Source organism: Podarcis filfolensis, assembly GCF_964270895.1.
Source record: "Podarcis filfolensis genome assembly, chromosome: 1".
Taxonomy (NCBI): domain Eukaryota; kingdom Metazoa; phylum Chordata; class Lepidosauria; order Squamata; family Lacertidae; genus Podarcis; species Podarcis filfolensis.
In genome coordinates, this window is record NC_139604.1 from 127,175,820 (window position 1) to 127,194,560 (window position 18,741).

General features: G+C 48.2%; 1 protein-coding gene across 4 annotated transcripts in view; it reads right to left on the reverse strand.

Annotated features, from left to right (window-relative positions):
* Positions 1-18,741, reverse strand: part of PRKCH (protein kinase C eta) — a 117,481-nt gene that overhangs the window by 13,877 nt on the left and 84,863 nt on the right. For all 4 annotated transcript variants that reach the window (XR_014548137.1, XR_014548138.1, XR_014548139.1 and 1 more), the window contains exon 11: positions 757-895. Coding sequence is in view for 1 of the 4 variants with exons in the window: in XM_083614064.1 (XP_083470190.1) it covers positions 757-895 (139 nt within the window). In the remaining 3 variants the exon portion in view is untranslated. The remainder of the gene's footprint in view (positions 1-756; positions 896-18,741) is intronic.

Below are 18,741 nucleotides of genomic sequence, written 5' to 3' on the forward strand. Positions count from 1 at the left end.
TGTTCAAAAACCGGAACACTCGCTTCTGGGTTTCCATCATTCAGGAGCCGATTTGTTTGGGAGCCAAGGTGTTTGAGATCCAAGGTGTTATGTACTGAAGTTCTCACCCTGGGCCAGCAGGGGGATACTGTAGATAGTTATGCAAATAAGGGATCAAAAGTGATGTTCAGTGATTGGATAGTTTTAGAAAATTGTTACAGTTACGTTGTACTGGAGCTCTATATAAGCAGGCTGACTGAACCCTTCAGTTCAGTTCTGTCCTGGCCTGTGAATAAACAAGAGCTGTTTGAAGAATCGCTGTGTCGTCTGATATGTTCACCCACAACTTAACACAAGGTACAACTGTACTGATAGGGAACATATTGGCCCTCGCTGAGGCACAACCATTGTGTAGGGATTTTCCCCACATCAGCTCATGCACTCCCATTTGCGGATGTTCATTATTAATGCACACTGCTTTATCTGCATGCAGTGAGCTTCTGGGTGCATGCACAGAACCGTTGTCCTGTTGGCAGAACAACACCCATGCGGCATGCAGAAGAGTCTCACGGCTTTGAGGCAACTACATATGTAAACCCTGTGCAAGCATGTATCCAAACGCCTCACAAATACTGTGCAAATATTTCTAATTTGGAATCATTTATTCTGCCACATAACCTGGCCTAGCTCAGTTTCTGCACTGCTGAGCTGAGCCTGGTGGAGAAATGCAGGGTTTGAGAAAGCAAAGCTCTTGCCCTGGCAACATCTTTCCTGTACCTCTGGGGCGATGTAATCAGGTGTTCCACAGAAGGTCGCCGTGGTGACCCCGTCGCGGATTCCTTCTTTACACATCCCAAAGTCAGCCAGCTTGCAATGGCCCTCATGATCCAGCAGCACGTTATCCAGCTTCAGATCCCTGCAACAGTGGAGACACAGGTCAGTTTGCAGGTAGTACCGTATTTTTCGCTCTATAGGACGAACCTGACCATAGGACGCACCTTGTTTTAAAGGAGGAGAACAAGAAAAAAAAATTCTCCCCCTCTCTGGTTAGCGCCCCTTCAGCGAAGCGGTAGGAGAACTGGAGCCCCTTCCATTTCTCCTCCCACTTGGCTGAAGGGGCGCTGCGCAGCTCTCTCCTGAAGCCAGGAGAGTCTTGCTCTCCCGGCATCAGCAAAAGGAACCCGAAGCCTCCGGAGCACAGTGTGAGTTCCCGCTGTGCTCCAAAGGCTTCAGGCACCGACCCCTCTCGCTCTCCAGGCTTCAGCGAAAGCAACACGTAGCCTCCGGAGCGTGAAGAGAGCGCTCCCTCTGAGCTTTGGAGGCTTCACGTTGCTATCGCTGAAGCCAAGGAGCCTGCATTCACTCCATAGGACGCACACACATTTCCCCTTAATTTTTGGAGGGGGAAAAGTGCGTCCTATAGAGCGAAAAATACGGTAAATTGAAACAAAAAGAAGTGTGACAACAAGTTGAACACCAACAAAAAAAGGTTATTTATGTATGTCACTACTGCGGCCCGTGTTTTGTTAGCCCCAAAATGGAAAACGAGCGAGGTCCCAACCAAAGAAGAATGGCAACATAAGCTGACGGAATATGTGCAGCTTGCAGATTTAAAATACAGAATAAGAGAACAAGAAGATCATACGTTTAGAGAAGATTGGGAAACGTTTACTGAATACATGGGGGAAATTGTGTACTGTACACTTGAAAACGCGGGCAGCATTAAGATAAATTCAACAGTGCAAATAAGTTTTGATGGATGAAATAATGGAATACTGCATGGTTTAGTTTTTGTAAAATATGCAGGGATTTTTATGATATGTAAAATGAACTATGGGAAGAGAAGGAGGGGAATCATTGATATTTTAAGGATGTTTAAATGAGTATTTTAAATTGTAAAACCAAAAATTTAATTACACACACACACACCCAGCATAGATGCTACCACAAATTCTGTTTTCAGTGGTTCCCCCTGCCCTCCCCAAGTGATGCTTGAATCATCCAGACCGGTGGTTCCCAAATCTTTTCAGAGTTGCCCAGCGCCCCCTACCCCACCCCCTAAAAAGCATCATTCAAAATAGCAGTTTGCATGACCCACCAAGGAAGATAAAAAACACAATAAAATTCAAAACAGTGACCACTGGTTACACATTTATTCAAAATCCAGTTAAAACTATTTAGTTTAATTCAACAAAAATTATGGACTTGATCCAGTAATATCCACTTTTCAGACTCATGGTTATTTACAGCTCCCCACTGCCCCCTTGCCTCTTAATACCCTCCCCAGGTAATCCCCCTCCCCACAGAGGGGGGCACTGCCCACAGTGGGAACCACTGATCCTGTCATGAGTCACATGAATATCATGCAGGTGGTACTCAACTTTACTCAGAGTAGACCCTCTGAAATCAACAGAGGTGAGTAAGTTAGGGCCATGCATTTCAGTAAGTCTGCTCTGAGTAAAATTCAGTTGAATAGCACCTACTGTGTTCTTTGAGTCACTGCCATTTGGGAAGAACCATCAATCCCTATCATGTTCTTATTTAGTCATTTAGTCGTGTCCGACTCTTCGTGACCCCATGGACCAGAGCAGGCCAGGCACTCCTGTCTTCCACTGCCTCCCACAGCTTGGTCAAGCTCATGTTTGAAGCTTCGAGAACACTGTCCAACCATCTCGTCCTCTGTCATCCCCTTCTCCTTGTGCCCTCCATCTTCCCCAACATCAGGGTCTTTTCCAGGGAGTCTTCTCTTCTCATGAGGTGGCCTAAGTATTGGAGCCTCAGCTTCAGGATCTGTCCTTCCAGTGAGCACTCAGGGCTGATTTCCTTCAGAATGGAGAGGTTTGATCTTCTTGCAGTCCATGGGACTCTCAAGAGTCTCCTCCAGCACCATAAGTCAAAAGCATCAGTTCTTCGGCTATCAGCCTTCTTTATGGTCCAGCTCTCACTTCCATACATCACTACTGGGAAAACCATAGCTTTAACTATACGGACCTTTGTCGGCAAGGTGATGTCTCTGCTTTTTAAGATGCTGTCTAGGTTTGTCATTGCTTTTCTCCCAAGAAGCAGGCGTCTTTTAATTTCGTGGCTGCTGTCACCATCTGCAGTGATCATGGAGCCCAAGAAAGTAAAATCTCTCACTGCCTCCATTTCTTCCCCTTCTATTTGCCAGGAGGTGATGGGCCCAGTGGCCATGATCTTAGTTTTTTTGATGTTGGGCGTCAGACCATATTTTGCGCTCTCCTCTTTCACCCTCATTAAAAGGTTCTTTACTTCCTTCTCATTTTCTGCCATCAAGGTTGTGTCATCTGCCAAAAGCAAATGTGATGGGAAGCACTTTATACATAAAAACGTCAGCAAAACCCCAGCATCCATTAATGGCTCCTCTGTTGGGAATTGTAGCACTGTGGAGGTAAACTATAGCCGTGGTTGTTTAAGGTGGCCTCCTTGCGCTATGTGTGAATGAGGCCTCCGCTGCATTCTCAGGAAGAGGAAAAGAGCAATAGGATCCTACTTCAGGCAGTGAGGTTGGAAAACAGGCCCAGGCAGGAGACAAATAACTACTAGCAGAAGATGTAAAAGGGGAGAAGAGCCAAGCAGAGCCAATAATTCAAAAGAGAAGGAACAAGGAAAAAGAAACAGATCTTAATGACAAGCAAAAGAAAACCAACATTACCACCCCAGTCAATACATTACGTCTGGGGAGGGAAGGGGGAAATAAATTTTCCCCTGTAAGTCATTCGGTTCAAGCCTTGCTCACAGATAAAGTTTCCAATAGCAAAATGTTTGGGGAGGCTTTTCTCTAAAGCTGCACTGCAGTCATTTTTAATTTGTTGTTCCTTTTTTAGCTTATTTATTGTGACAGCCCATTCCGAGAGGCAAATTTTAAAACCACAACACTATAGAACTGGGAACAGGGGAAATTGCTCCTCTGCATCTGAAATTTCAAGGGGTTAATAGTCACTCACTCCTGACTGGAGTGATCTCGCTTGCTCCCTGCTCCACATAGTCATAGGGCGGGGAGAAGAATTCTTGACTCGAGGGCCACATTTTTGATCGGAAGGTTGGCAGTTCGAATCCACTCAATGGTAGTAAGCTCCCGTTGCTCTGTCCCATCTTCTGCCAACCTTAGGGTTGCCAAACATCTGGAATTTGCATATGCCATACACAGAATACCGCAGTCAGAAGCAATGTCCCCCCCCAAAAAAAAACTCGACAGCTTTGGTGTTCAGATTTTTACTTGTTGAAATATGGCAACCCTAGCAGTTCGAAAGCATAACCAAACTCGGCCCTCCAGCTGTTTAGGGACTACAAGTCCCATCATCCCTGACCATTGGTCCTGTTAGCTAGGGATGATGGGAGTTGTAGTCCCAAAACAGCTGGAGGGCCAAGTTTGGCCATCACTGGATAACCAGTGCAAATAGATAAATAGGTACCACTGCGGCGGGAAGGTAAACAGTGTTTCCATGCGCTCTGGTTTCTGTCACGGTCTTCCGTTGCGCCAGAAGCGGTTTAGTCCTGCTGGCCACATGAGCCGGAAAGCTGTCTGTGGACAAACGCCGGCTCCCTCGGCCTGAAAGCGAGATGAGTGCCGCAACCCCATATTTGCCTTCGACTGGACTTAACCGTCCAGGGGTCCTTTACCTTTTTACTGAATACTGTTTAAAGCAGTATCACACCACTTTAAACAGTAAATGGCTTGCCTCAAATAATCCTGGGAACTGTGGTTTGACTAAGGCAGAATAGAATGGTACTATTACTTCCCTTGATCTGGACACTATACTTTGGTTGATGCAGCCTAAAATAGCGTTAGCTTTTTTGCTGCTGGATTACACTGTGGACTCATGTTAAGCTTCCTCATGTTAAAGTTACTCATGTAACTTTAAACAAGTATGGCTTCCCCCAAAGGATTCTGGGAAGTGTCGTTGGATGTTACGAGACCCCAAGTCGCGTTCACAGAGCTATAACTTCCAGTGTGGTTTAACAATCAGTCCCTCTTCCCCGGGAGCTCCGTGAGGGAGAATACAGGGTCTCCTAACTATTATTCCCCCTCAACAAACTACAGCTCCCAAAATTTCCTTTCTCTTTTGATCGCTTAGTTTTCTCTCCCCCATCCCCTCCAGCTCTTTTGGGTACCTATCCGCTTGGCTTTGTCATTCCCTTAACTTTCACCATCTCCTTCCTGACACATCAGCCTGTGGGAGACTTTGCTTCAAGGCTCGCTTAGGTGATGCACCTGAGACCTCTAGTCCGGCTTGGCATCACTCGCCTTCTCTCTGAAAAGGGCAAAGCACAGCCAGCCTAAGGCCTGTCTGTGCTTCTTGCCTGTCGCCATGACAACGGAAACACTGGCTCCCATTCATCTTCAGATACCTCCCCTGTGCTTCTGGAGGAACTAGAATTCGTTCCCTTTCCTGGACTGCTCGCTCTTATTTCTTTGCTGTATGAAATGGCCTCTGTGCTCTGGTTCTGCGGAGAGGCTCAGTGCTGGGCAAGAAGTATGTCCTCCTTTTCCAGGACACATCCTCTTTTCCAGGTCTGGGTGCAAATTTGGCAAAAAATTTGGCAAAAAACGGATTTTTTAGCTTGGTTTTTTTGTTTGCAGTAACCCAAGAAACTTTTTCTACTGCATTAGACTTCGATCTAAGGCACCCGGCTAAACTTGTCTGCAGCAGAGAATCACAACAGAGCAGCATCTTAAATTATTATTACTGTATTATTATTTTGCTGAAAGCATGTTTTTACATGAGTAGAATGTGTGCTTTTATTTAAAATGCATCTCTTGGTTATTTGTGGGGCATAGGAATTCGTTCATTTCCCCCCCCCCCCAAATATAGTCCGGCTCCCCACAAGGTCTGAGGGACTGCTGAAAAAGTTTGCTGACCCCTGTTCTATAGCCTACATGTAGTAGGTGTATTTTAAATGATAGTTGTCATAAGGATCTGTAGTTAAAAGCAGAGGAGGGCAAATGTGTCTTCTTTTTTTGCTCTTCAAAATATGGCAACCCTAGGATAGCATAAAGCTCCATGGATATAAAACTCCTATATTGCTTCAGCAGGAAGATGGAATGACCCTCAACCCTATTAAAAAAAAATGGGTTCAGTTTGCCTGCAAGATCGCCGTACCCAATATATGCCCACCTGATCTCTTCGATCGCGGAACTGGCACTGTTAAAGGTGCCATGTAACAACCATTCCACATTTGTAAGATACCAATATTTTAGTTCCTCCGGAACTCCCTGCCTATTGAAGTCCAGCAGGAACCTTCACTGTACTCTTTTTGGCACCTGCTAAAAACATTTTTGTTTAGACAAGCCTATCCACATGTGTAGAATGTGGATGTATGTTTTAATCCTGTTGTTAGTTTATTGTTGATTTTATATTTTGAATAATCGAAAGATTAACTGTTATGGTTTTTTGCATATAATTCTATTGTTCTGTTCTCTTTGTAAACCGCTTTGACGTTTGTTTGTTTTTACAAAAACCAATCGGTGTATAGATTTTGCAAATAAATAAACACACATATATATTAAGTAGAAGCACAGCTGCCTCCTAATTGCGAGACCCACTCAAAATGGAAGGTCATACTGAGGACTCAGCTAGTAAAGGTAAAGGGACCCCTGACCGTTCAGTCCGGTCGCGGACAACTCTGGGGTTGAAGCGCTCATCTTGCTTTACTGGCCGAGGGAGCCAATGTTTGTCCACAGACAGCATGACTAAGCTGCTTCTGGCAAACTAGAGCAGCGCACAGAAACGCGATTTACCTTCCCGCCGGAGTGGTACCTATTTATCTACTTGCACTTTGACGTGCTTTCGAACTGCTAGGTTGGCAGGAGCAGGGACTGAGCAACGGGAGCTCACCCCGTCACGGGGATTCGAACCACCGACCTTCTGATCGGCAAGCCGTAGGCTCTGTGGTTTAGACCACAGTGCCACCCGCTGTGCATTATACGAATGTGACACAAGATAGTGATGGTAAGCTAATGACAGATTCAATATATTTTTTTAATTAAAAAAAAAAGCATTTTCACAGCATTTTTTAATAAATGTGTAGATTCCACCTGAGTCTGAGCCACAAACCTTCCCCCTTCCCTAATGTTCGATTGCCCCTTCTTATGTTCTAATGGTCAGCACACTGTCCAGGGTGCTGGGTTGTAACGGGCAGTGGGCTGGAGTCATCTGCTCTGCAAGGCTAAATTTCTCTCTGCAGTTTGGAGCATGCATGCTTTGGACATTCTTTAGCAGTGATGCTAGGAAGGAGGGACTATGGGAAGAAGGGAGGAAGAGAGAGGTTGGTGTCACATGTTCCTTTGCAAACCACAGACCCTGAAGCTGTGAATCCAGGGAGCCAAATTAAGCAGGACCGCCCCTGGTGGCTTTTGTGCTCTATTCTCATCAGTTGGAAGAACCTTGCTTGCTGGATAATTGGGTTGCTAACTTTGGAGAAGGCGAACGTGGTAAGTTCCACACCGCAGGAGGAAATTGCTAAGCCGTCATGAGAAGACTGGCCAGCCCGAGTCCTCTGACGGAGAGGGAGAAGAAAGGAATATCTGTTTAGCATTAGCGAGTGGAATATTAGCGTTGCAACTGCCCAAACCTTTTCCATTTAACAGAGCGCCATAGAAAAGGCAGCTGCCGGGGAGGGATTGCAATGAACATTCCTACACGTTGAAGCAATTGTAAGGGTTCTTGCACTTCTTCCGACGCATTTATTATGAACTGCTCAAACTACAGCATCCATAACAAAACACGGGAGCATGAAACTGCAGCAGAATCTACCGTATTTATCGCTCCAAAAATGAAGGGGAAATGTGTGTGCGTCCTATGGAGCGAATGCAGGCTTTTGCTGAAGCCTGGAGAGCGAGAGGGGTCGGTGCGCACCGACCCCTCTCGCACCCCGGGCTTCGGGCAGCTATCCGCAAGCCTTCGGCCTGCGGATAGCAGCCTGCAGCCTGAAGAAGAAGAAGAAGAAGAAGAGTTTGGATTTGATATCCCGCCTTTCACTCCCCTTCAGGAGTCTCAAAGCGGCTAACATTCTCCTTTCCCTTCCTCCCCCACAACAAACACTCTGTGAGGTGAGTGGGGCTGAGAGACTTCAAAGAAGTGTGACTTGCCCAAGGTCACCCAGCAGCTGCATGTGGAGGAGTGGAGACGCGAACCCGGTTCCTCAGATTACGAGACTACCGCTCTTAACCACTACACCACACTGGCTCTCTACACCACACTGGCCAACTCCCGCTGCGCATCCCGAGCTTCAGGCAGCTATCCGCAAGCCTTTGGAGCCCGGAGGGAGTTCCCGCCGGGCGCCGAAGGCTTGTGGATAGCAGCAAGCTCCGGGAGCGAAGGCGAGGTTGCGCGCAACCTCGCCCCCGCTCCTGGTCCCGTTCTGGGGGCTGGGGTCAGGGGAAGCTCAGGCTTCTCCCGCCCCAGCCCCACTGCTAAAAACGAAGCCAAGACAGCGAGCGGCATCCATCCCGCTCGCTGTCTTGGCTTCTGCCAAAGCCGCGCACAGCCTCTCCCGGCTGGAGAGGTTGTGCGCAGCTAAAGAGGAAGCAGGATGGATCCAGCTCGCTGTCTTGGCTTCTTTGCTCTCTGAGGCTGGGGGGGGGGAGGGAATATTTCCCCCCCCTTTATTCCCCCCCCCCCGCTAAAAACTAGGTGTGCCCTATGGAGTGAAAAATATGGTATTTGTTTTATTGATGTGGTTAGATAGTTTTTTTGGGGGGGAATCAGCAAGTTTGCAAAACAAACCCGCAAGGACTGCTGTCAAAAATATTGGGGGGAAAAGTGATTACAGTGTGCAACCTGTTCTAACAAGATGTTACATCGGAGGATGGATGTGGCAACCTTATTTCTGCCAGGGGATGAGATCCCTTGAGGGTAGTCTGTCAGGGGATTCACATTCTGACAGAGGGGAGGGCCAGAACTGATCGTGGGTGGAGCCAGAAGCAGAAATGTTTAACAAATCTGGAATAAAGGCCCTCTGTGGAGCAGGCCATTACCATAGCTGTCAACTTACAGATTTGAAAATAAGGGACCAGCAGCCTCGACAATAAGGGATCAGCAGCCAAAATAAGGGATTTTCCAGGCACAGGTATGTTCAACTTCTGAGCCCCTCTGAGCCAAAGGCAGAAAGCCCAGCCAGCGGCCAAACAAAGCCTCAAAGCGGTGGTTCCCCCAGCGCAGCAACCCGGCAAAGGGGATGCAGCAAGGAAAACCACCGTCACCTCTCCGCTGGGAAGTGCTGAGCAAAGGCGAGTCCCCAGGCACTGCGGCCGATTTGATCGGCACAAGGCATGCAAGCTCCACCCCCCAGTCGTTCTTAGACTCCTTATTGGGTGAGCAACGCAGCCAAGCAACACAGTTGGAGCCTCCCTCCTCCCTGGCCGGCAGGGAGGGAGGGAGAGGAGCTGCTTCCTTTGAAACCCGGGAAATTTAAGGGACATCATCAATAAGGGACAGCAGCGTGACACGGCGCTGGGATAAAGGACTGTCCCGCCAAATAAGGGACGCTTGACAGCTATGGCCATCAGCTACTGTTCTAGAAAACAAAGGAAAGACACAAACGTTTGCATGGGTATGACAGAAGCTTGCCAGTTTGTTCTCAGACAGCTGGCAGCGGAACAACTTGTTTTTTCTTCAGCCATACAACCAGGAAAACATAACCAAACCCAGACCCATCAAGCTATTTTTATTAAACAACAAACTGTCTCTTCCAAATATTCTGAAACTACACCAAAAGATTGGGAGGGGCGGGGGGTGGGGAGAGAGAAAACACTTCAAAGTTTAGGGAAAATAAGGAGGCAATAGGAAGACAAGTCCATTTTTAGTGTTTCTCAAACTGAGGGCTCCAGCTGTGTTGGACTACAACTCCCATCATCCCTGACCACTGGTCCTGCTAGTTAGGGATGGTGCCTACCTGTGATGAAATAAAAGCGGCCATTAAGCCCTCCGTCCAATGGCTTGTGGGAGCAGTAAGTTTAGCTTCGAACAATCTCTGGCCATGTGCTTCTCAGAGTCCCACTAAAAGGACTCTTAAAAAAACACCCACCTAAAACCCCAACTAAAGAACCATGGCAAGAAAAATTGATGGACTATGCAGAACTGGCAAAACTGACATATAAGCTACGGGACAAGGATAACTGTGACTTTAAAGATGAATGGGAACACTTTACAAAGTACCGTATTTTTTGCTCTGTAAGACTCACTTTTTCCCTCCTAAAAAGTAAGGGGAAATGTGTGTGCGTCTTATGGAGCAAATGCAGGCTACGCAGCTATCCCAGAAGCCAGAACAGAGGAGGGATTGCTGCTTTCACTGCGCAGCGATCTCTCTTGCTGTTCTGGCTAATGAGATTCAGAATATTTTTTTTCTTGTTTTCCTCCTCCAAAAACTAGGTGCGTCTTGTGGTCTGGTGCGTCTTATAGAGTGAAAAATACGGGTATTTGAAGACGCAGCAAAGTGAACTGGACTCCTTGGCTGGTTTTGAATAAACATTCACAAACTTTTTATTGATAATAATTAGCTAAGTAGTTTGAGGATCTATACAACTTTGTAACATGCAGAAATCAGCATTCTCAGAGAAATCAAAGAAGGGAACTGAGGGAAGTCGGGGGGGTGGGGGTGCGTCGGTTTTGTGTGGGAGGGGGGGAGGAAAAATTGGGGAGGGAATAAGGATGATATGTTTCTGGATAATATGTTTTGTTTTAATTTTGAAAAATAAATAAATAAATACAAAAAACCACCCACCTCTTCACTTATGAATATACAAAGCTGTATCACACCTACACAAACCATTTGTCGGTCTAGCCCAGTCTCCTCAAAAGCGTGCTTGTCCGCCAGCAACAGATCTTTGCAGCCAGGCTGTTTTGAATTCTGATGCCTTGAACCAGGGGTAGGCAACCTAAGGCCCATGGGCCACAAGCGGCCCACGGGGGTCGTTTAACCGGTCCACGAACCACCCCCGAACCAAGGCGACCGCTCGGTGAGTCCCCGTGCACTGCGCTAAACTGGTGCAGCGCGGCACGGGGACTCGCTTCCGCAGTGCCGGAAATCATGTCTGCGCAGACGCAGACACTGGAAATTGTGCCTGCACAGACGCCGGAAATCATGGCTGCGCACGCATGATCCAGCCCATGGAGGGCTCTCCGCTGGAGTGAACTGGCCCAGGCAAGGTAAACCTTGCCTTGAACCATCCGATGGCTTCTAAAACAACCCAGGGGCAACTCACATCCCACATTCTGCTAAAGGTTGCAGTTTAAATATACGTAAAATTGTTGTTCTTTCATACAGACTGAGACACGCAGTCATTTCTCAGAAATGCCAGGGGGTGGGGTTGCGATTTCACTGAATGTATGACAGACACAAACCGGGAAGGGGAAAATCCTTCCTCTGTGGCAAGCGGACTGGGCAAACCTCCTGCTGACCAAATAACCAGCAACCTAGAAATGTAGCAGATTCTTTCATCTCACTGGACGGAGCTGCTGGAATTTTTTCTAGCCTATCCAATAACACAACGACGGAGCCAATTTGCTCTTAACAGTGCTGCTATTTTATGCAGGCCAAGCGGGGGATGGGGATGGCGGGGCAAGCAAATCTGCAACCTGGAGCCCTCCATGGAAAGCACATTGATGACAGCACGAACAAAGCAGATTGGTGTATCCCAGATAAAGGCTTTGGGGCACGTTTCCTGAGCTAAAATTCCACACGGCAGCTCTTTATTCACATACAACTTGAAAAGGCATGTGAATGGCTCATGGAATCGTAGAATTCTAGAGTTGGAAGGGACCACGTGGATCATCTAGCTCAGGCATCCCCAACCTGCGGCCCTCCAGATGTTTTGGCCTGCAACTCCCATGATCACTAGCTAACAGGACCAGTGGTCAGGGATGATGGGAATTGTAGTCGAAAACATCTGGAGGGCTGAAGGTTGGGGATGCCTGATCTAGCTCAACCCCCCTGAAGTGCAGGAATCTGTTGCCCAGCGTGGGACTCGAACCCACGACCACTGAGATTAAGAATCTCATGACTCCAGGAACATGGGCAGGAATCCTCCTAGTCAGGGTGGAATAATCCCATGTATGCTTCCCGGTGTGCAGGGGGACAAGAATGACGTGGGCCTCCATATCCCTTCTTCACTGACTATTGGCCATGCTGCCTGCCTGGGATGGCAGGAGCTGGGAATCCAAGAACAATGGAAACCCCTGCCAACGACACACTGAGTAAGAGGGCAGCTCATCACTTTAGCTGTGTTCCCTGCAGTGCAGGGGGTTGGACTAGATGATCCCTGGGGTACCTTCCAGCTCTCATAATAATAATAATAATAATAATAATAATAATAATAATAATAATTTGGCTGGGCTTCCCCAGCCACTCTGGGCGGCTTCCAACAAAGATTAAAAATACATAAAAATGTCACACATTAAAAACTTCCCTGAACGGGGCTGCCTTCAGATGTCTACATTTTTATGCCTCTTTAATTTCAGTTCACAAGCGCAGCAGCTAACCAGAGTAGCACCCTCAAAGGGCAAGGCAACAGTCAAATCAGAACGGTGGCAGAAAGAGAAGGAAACCAAATCACAGAGAGAAAAGGAGCTTGCCTAGTACTGACCATCACACTTCTCAGGCACTAGGGGGTCAGATTCCCCCCCCTCCACCACGCCATCCCCTGCCGAAAATGAACTTTAGCACAGTAAATCCAATCTTCAATATGCAAGATGCGTGTTAAATCACATGTATAAATGCACATATATGTACTGTGAAGGAACGAAGCATGGAGAGATTCTGGGAAACAATGTGCCCATTTTACAGATGGGAATCTATGGAGCCAAGAATTTACACCCCAATGGAAACAAACCATCACCTCTGTCTCATGCAGAATTAGGGTTTGCTTAACTCTGCATTGGACTAAAACAGCCATCTCACCCCTGCATTTTCTCTCTCTTTTTTTGGTCAGATTAAAATATATATGGGAATGGATCATAGCTCAGTGGAGGCGCATCTACCTTGCATTAAATTACAACAACAACAACAACAACAGCATTTATATGACGGCCACCTGACTGGGTTTCCAGAGCCACTCTGGGCAGCTCTCAACACAGCCCTCCCTGGAGATGCCAGGACTTGAACCCGGCACCTCCTGCCTGCATTGCAGACTCTGAGCCATCAGGCAAGTCTGAAGTGTGTAACAATGGCAAGTGTGGAGATCTGAGCACAGAGCGGCATAATGTCAGATTGTGCCAGACTGTTCTTTGCTGCTTGTTGCTTCTTGCCTCCTCCGCATGTCAAAGCATCGCTCCTTGATGTGGAAATGCTTTTGGAAACGTGCGCTGTGAGATGCCACCCTTCAGAGGTGCCAAAAAAGTGACTCACTCCTATTACTGAGTTGCGAGAGGCAGCTCAGAAGAGAGAACCATGCCAGGGAATTACAGTGAGATCCTAGGCAGGCCTACTCAGAAGTAATCCCTATGGGCTTCAACAGGGCTCCAGAGAGTGTAGGACTCTGACTACCATCACCTCGGCTCTCCGGACATGCTGGCTAGAGATGATGGGAGTTGGAGTCCAACAATTTCTGGATGACACTGCACGGTGTTGACCTTTCAAGCAATCTGAGACCATGCCAACCTGCCTGTCTCTGCTCCTCCCTCTTCATGCCTCTCCTGGTCCTGGAAGACCAGGGGGGAGGTGAGCTTGTTGCAGCCAGAGAAGGAGACACCCATGACTCTTCCCCAGCCTGACTCATCTCTGCCTCTTAGTCTCCCTCCTCTCCTGCTTCAGCTTCTGCCTCTGATTCTGCACTTTTCTCTGCCACAGACTCTCCCAGCTCACTAAGCCCTGTTGTCCCTTCCGCTTCCGGCACCTCCTCTTCCCAGGTTTCTCCCTTTTCTCCCTCTGACCACTCATGGTCGTCCCACCACCACTCCCTGGACTCTGAGTCTATTTCCCTTGGTGGTTCCCCAGTTGGTTCTTCCATCCACTCCTCTGCATCCGGCTAGTCCATGACGTATCCTGGTGTTACTGCAAGGTTTAAATAGGGGCAGCTTAAAAGTTAGGGGAAGGTTAATAATAATAATAATAATAATAATAATAATAATAATAATAATTTATACCCCACCCATCTGGCTGGGTTTCCCCAGGCACTCTGGGCGGCTTCCAGCAAAATATTAAAATGCAATAATTCATCAAACATTAAGAACGTCCCTAAACAGGGCTGCCTTCAGATGTCTTCTAAAAGTCAGATAGTTGTTTATTTCTTTGACATCTGGTGGGAGGGCATTCCACAGGGCAGGAGCCACTACCGAGAAGGCCCTCTGCCTGGTTCACTGTAGCTTTGTTTCTCGCAGTGAGGGAACCACCAGAAGGCCCTCGGCGCTGGACCTCCGTGTCCGGGCAGAACGATAGGGGTGGAAACGCTCCTTCAGGTATAGTGCAGTGGTAGAGCATTTGCTTTGCATGCTGAAGGTCCCAGGTGTAATCCCGCAGCACATCCAGGTAGGGAGAGCTTACCGGGTGCTCTTCCAGGTCCTACATCACATCATTTTGCCTCCCTGCCTCCAGCATGCTGCATGGTGCTAACTGCTAAAACAGCTCCTGCTGAAACTCTGATCCAGCAGCTCTCGAGAAAGGACTGGTTGTGGGAATAGTTCCATGTGAAGTGTGCTTCGAGTTTATTTGGAGGTACAACATGAAGCCCATTAGAACACAAACAAGCTGAACAGAGTTGCAAAAAGTGCTGAGCTCTGGGTTCACTTTGCAACTCGTAACTCTAGACCAGAGATTTCAGTGAAGGGAAACTGGCCTGTAAATGCCCAATCGGTACCTGTTGTTGTTGTTGTTTAGTCATTTAGTCGTGTCCGACTCTTCGTGACCCCATGGACCAGAGCACGCCAGGCACTCCAGTCTTCCACTGCCTCCCGCAGTTTGGTCAGACTCATGCTGGTAGCTTCGAGAACACTGTCCAACCATCTCGTCCTCTGTCGTCCCCTTCTCCTTGTGCCCTCCATCTTTCCCAGTATCAGGGTCTTTTCCAGGGAGTCTTCTCTTCTCATGAGGTGGCCAAAGTAGTGGAGCCTCAGCTTCAGGATCTGTTCTTCCAGTGAGCGCTCAGGGCTGATTTCCTTCAGAACTGATAGGTTTGATTTTCTTGCAGTCCAAGGGACTCCCAAGAGTCTCCTCCAGCACCATAATTCAAAAGCATCAATTCTTTGGCGATCAGCCTTCTTTATGGTCCTGCTCTCACTTCCATACATCACTACTGGGAAAACCATAGCTTTAACTATACGGACCTTTGTTGGCAAGGCGATGTCTCTGCTTTTTAAGATGCTGTCTAGGTTTGCCATCACCTTCCTCCCAAGGAGCAGGCATCTTTTAATTTCGTGGCTACTGTCACCATCTGCAGTGATCATGGAGCCCAAGAAAGTACAATCTCTCACTGCCTCCATTTCTTCCCCTTCTATTTGCCAGGAGGTGATGGGACCAGTGGCCATGATCTTAGTTTTTTTGATGTTGAGCTTCAGACCATATTTTGCGCTCTCCTCTTTCACCCTCATTAAAAGGTTCTTTAATTCCTCCTCACTTTCTGCCATCAAAGTTGTGTCACCTGCATATCTGATCGGTACCTATGAGCACACAAAACTGCCTTATGCTGTCAGCCCATTGGTTCAGCCAGCCAGCACTGTCTGCCCTGGGGACAGCCAATGTGATGGCCTCCACATTGGCAGACTACAACTCCCAGCATCCCTGGTCAGCATGACCAATGGTCAAGAATGATGGCAGCTGTAGAATATCTGGGGAGGGAACACACCACATTGACCAGTCCTGGTTCTCTGCTGTCTCGCAGGAGCTACCTAAGGTGTAGGTGCTGCAGAACCTGTGATGGGAAGTTGACAATTGAACCCAGGACCTCACATGGGCAAAGCCTGTTCTCTCAGGCCGAGCTTTGGCCTCTTTTTAAGCCTGCCACAAGCCAAGCGTTCTGCAGTTTGCCAGCTGGCAGGGGAAAGGTCAGCGGCATTGGAAAAGTCGCCTTCCCAAGATGTTCACAGACACACACGCACATTTCCCGGGACACAGATTACTCAGCTGTATTTACAGTAATTGTGGATCGTCAGCAGATCACAAGGTCCAGGGAGGGGGAGATGGATCAGGAACCCTTTCCACTTGTGACTCAGACACCGGCTCTGTGATACAACCATCCTTACAGTGCCAAAGGAGGCTTCAAATGCCCATCTCCACTTCTCTTTACCAGCTTCTTCCTCCACAATCATGCTTTCCAAAGCACTCATCAGTGGGCACACCGAAAGGTTTCCACCAGGACACCCAACACACATTTGAAGCACGCGACTTCCCCAAGGAATTCTGGGAAGTGTAGTTTTCCAAAGGGTGCTGGGGCGTGTAGCTCTCTGTAAGGAGGGAAACTACAGTTCCCAGGATTCTTCAGGGGGAATCACATGCTTTAAATGTGTGTCGGGTGTGCTCTAAATGCATGCAGTGGATCTGCTCTTAGTGATGCTCTTCCATCTGAAATGCTAAAATCGACATCATCCAGGGGCAGAGGAAGGGGGGTGCAGTGGGAGCAGCCCACCCCAGGTGTCATCACTGAGGGGGGTGACATTTGGTGCGTCATCTGCCCATGACTCCCAAGCCTACCCCGAGCCGTCGGGAGAAGGGGCAGAGCTCCACCGCCTTACCGGCTGCCTTCTCCCCCCCCCCATTCATTTTGACAGCTCGGGGGAGGCTTGGGAGTTGCAGGCAGGCGGTGCGCCGTTGCCCCCCACTCCTGGGCTGCTTCCTGGGGGGGGAGCCTCCCCCAAGCTGTCAAAAGGAAGAGGGAAGGGAGGAAGGCTGCTGGCAAAGCGGCGTGGCTTCCGCCCCAACCAGCCCAGGAAGCAGCCTGCCATGGGCAACTCGCTCCTCACCCATGGGTGTCTCAGCCCCTGGGACGCTCACCGCGGCACCCCCGGGGATGCTGGCCCTGCCACCATGGCTCCACCCCTGGGTGCACGCTCTGGGTGCTGGAACAGCTAGCTCCACTTCTGACACCATCCAGGGCGCTTCTGGGCTGTCGCAATTTTTGAGTGGGATTCAGTCACATACCGGCAAATCAAGTCTGTGGGTTAAAGCGGATTGAGAGCTCTTGAGCAACAAACCCACTTCCCCAAAAGACCAGACCTCGTCTAGTCTCTCTGTGCGCAAATTGGAGCGAGGAAGGCTCATTAAAAACAGCCAGCTGTTGCCTAATCTCCCTGCAGACAAACCAGGACGGATGTTCCGTAAACATGGCCACTGGAAGCGACGACCCTAGATGGCTGTTCTCTGAATATTAAGAACCAAATTACATGGCATGCTTTGAGATTTGGGATTGCATCTCCCGCCTTAACAAAACACTGAAATGCAGCTGAGTGGCTCATTATGCCCCACTCAGCAGCCTCATACGTGGTCGGGGAAAACCCAAGAATCTTCAATGATTCAAATGGCCCTAATTTTTAAGCCAAGGCACCTTGTGCATCTGCAGCAGCACAACTGGACACCTTCATCTGCCTCAGCTGCAACAGAACCTGTCTCTCCTGTATCGGTCTCTACAGCCATTGCAGGCACCGCAACCTTCCAACACCTGCATTGTCTCCCAAGACAGATGGATGCATATGCTCAAGAGCTGAGCTGCCTGGGGACCCTTCCTGTGCTTAGGAAAAGGCAACCAGCAGCTGACCGGGTAAGAGTCCTGCAGCCTCTGAGCCAACATGATCTACCAAGGGTGTGAACCCTGCTTCTCTAATAATAATAATAATAATAATAATAATAATAATAATAATAATAATAATTTATTATTTATACCCCGCCCATCTGGCTGGGCTTCCCCAGCCACTCTGGGCGGCTTCCAAAAAAAATTATTAAAAGAATCACAAGACAGAGAAACCAGTAGGAGAACACTTCAATCTCCCAGGACATTCTATACAAGATCTCAAAGTAGCTGTATTACTACAAAGGAATTTCAGAAATAGACTGGAAAGAGAAGCTGCTGAATTACAACTCATTACCAAACTTAAAACCATGGAGAGACCTGGTCTGAACAAAGACATTGGATTCTTATCTCATTATACATGACAAAGCCATTTTTCACCTTCTCACCCCTTGCTTTTTCCTGTAAGACCTATTGCAGTCGTTAAGAGTCGTCAACAGGCTCATCACAGCTATCTGCCAATCACCCATTCCCACCACCCTTCTGAGTAATACCCCTCCCCACCTTCTCACTATATAGAAGGATCTGGCAACTTCTGTTTCAGTGTATCTGAAGAAGTGTGCATGCACACGAAAGCTCATACCAAGAACTAACTTAGTTGGTCTTTAAGGTGCTACTGGAAGGAAAAAAATTTTTTTGTATTAAAATACTGTAATACATCAAACATTAAAAGCTTCCCTAAACAGGGCTGCCTTCAGATGTCTTCCAAAAGTCTGGTAGTTGTTGTTCTCTTTGACATCTGGTGGGAGGGCATTCCACAGGGAGGGTGCCACTACCGAGAAGGCCCTCTGCCTGGTTCCCTGTAACTTGGATTCTTGCAGTGAGGGAACCGCCAGAAGGCCCTCGGCGCTGGACCTCAGGGCAGAACGATGGGGGTGGAGACACTCCTTCAGGTATACTGGACCGAGGCCGTTTAGGGCTTTAAAGGTCAGCACCAACACTTTGAATTGTGCTGGGAAATGCACTGGGAGCCAAGCTTCCTCTTCCACAGTAAGCTCTGTGAGACTTGCTGTGCTCTGCCAGCCACGTCC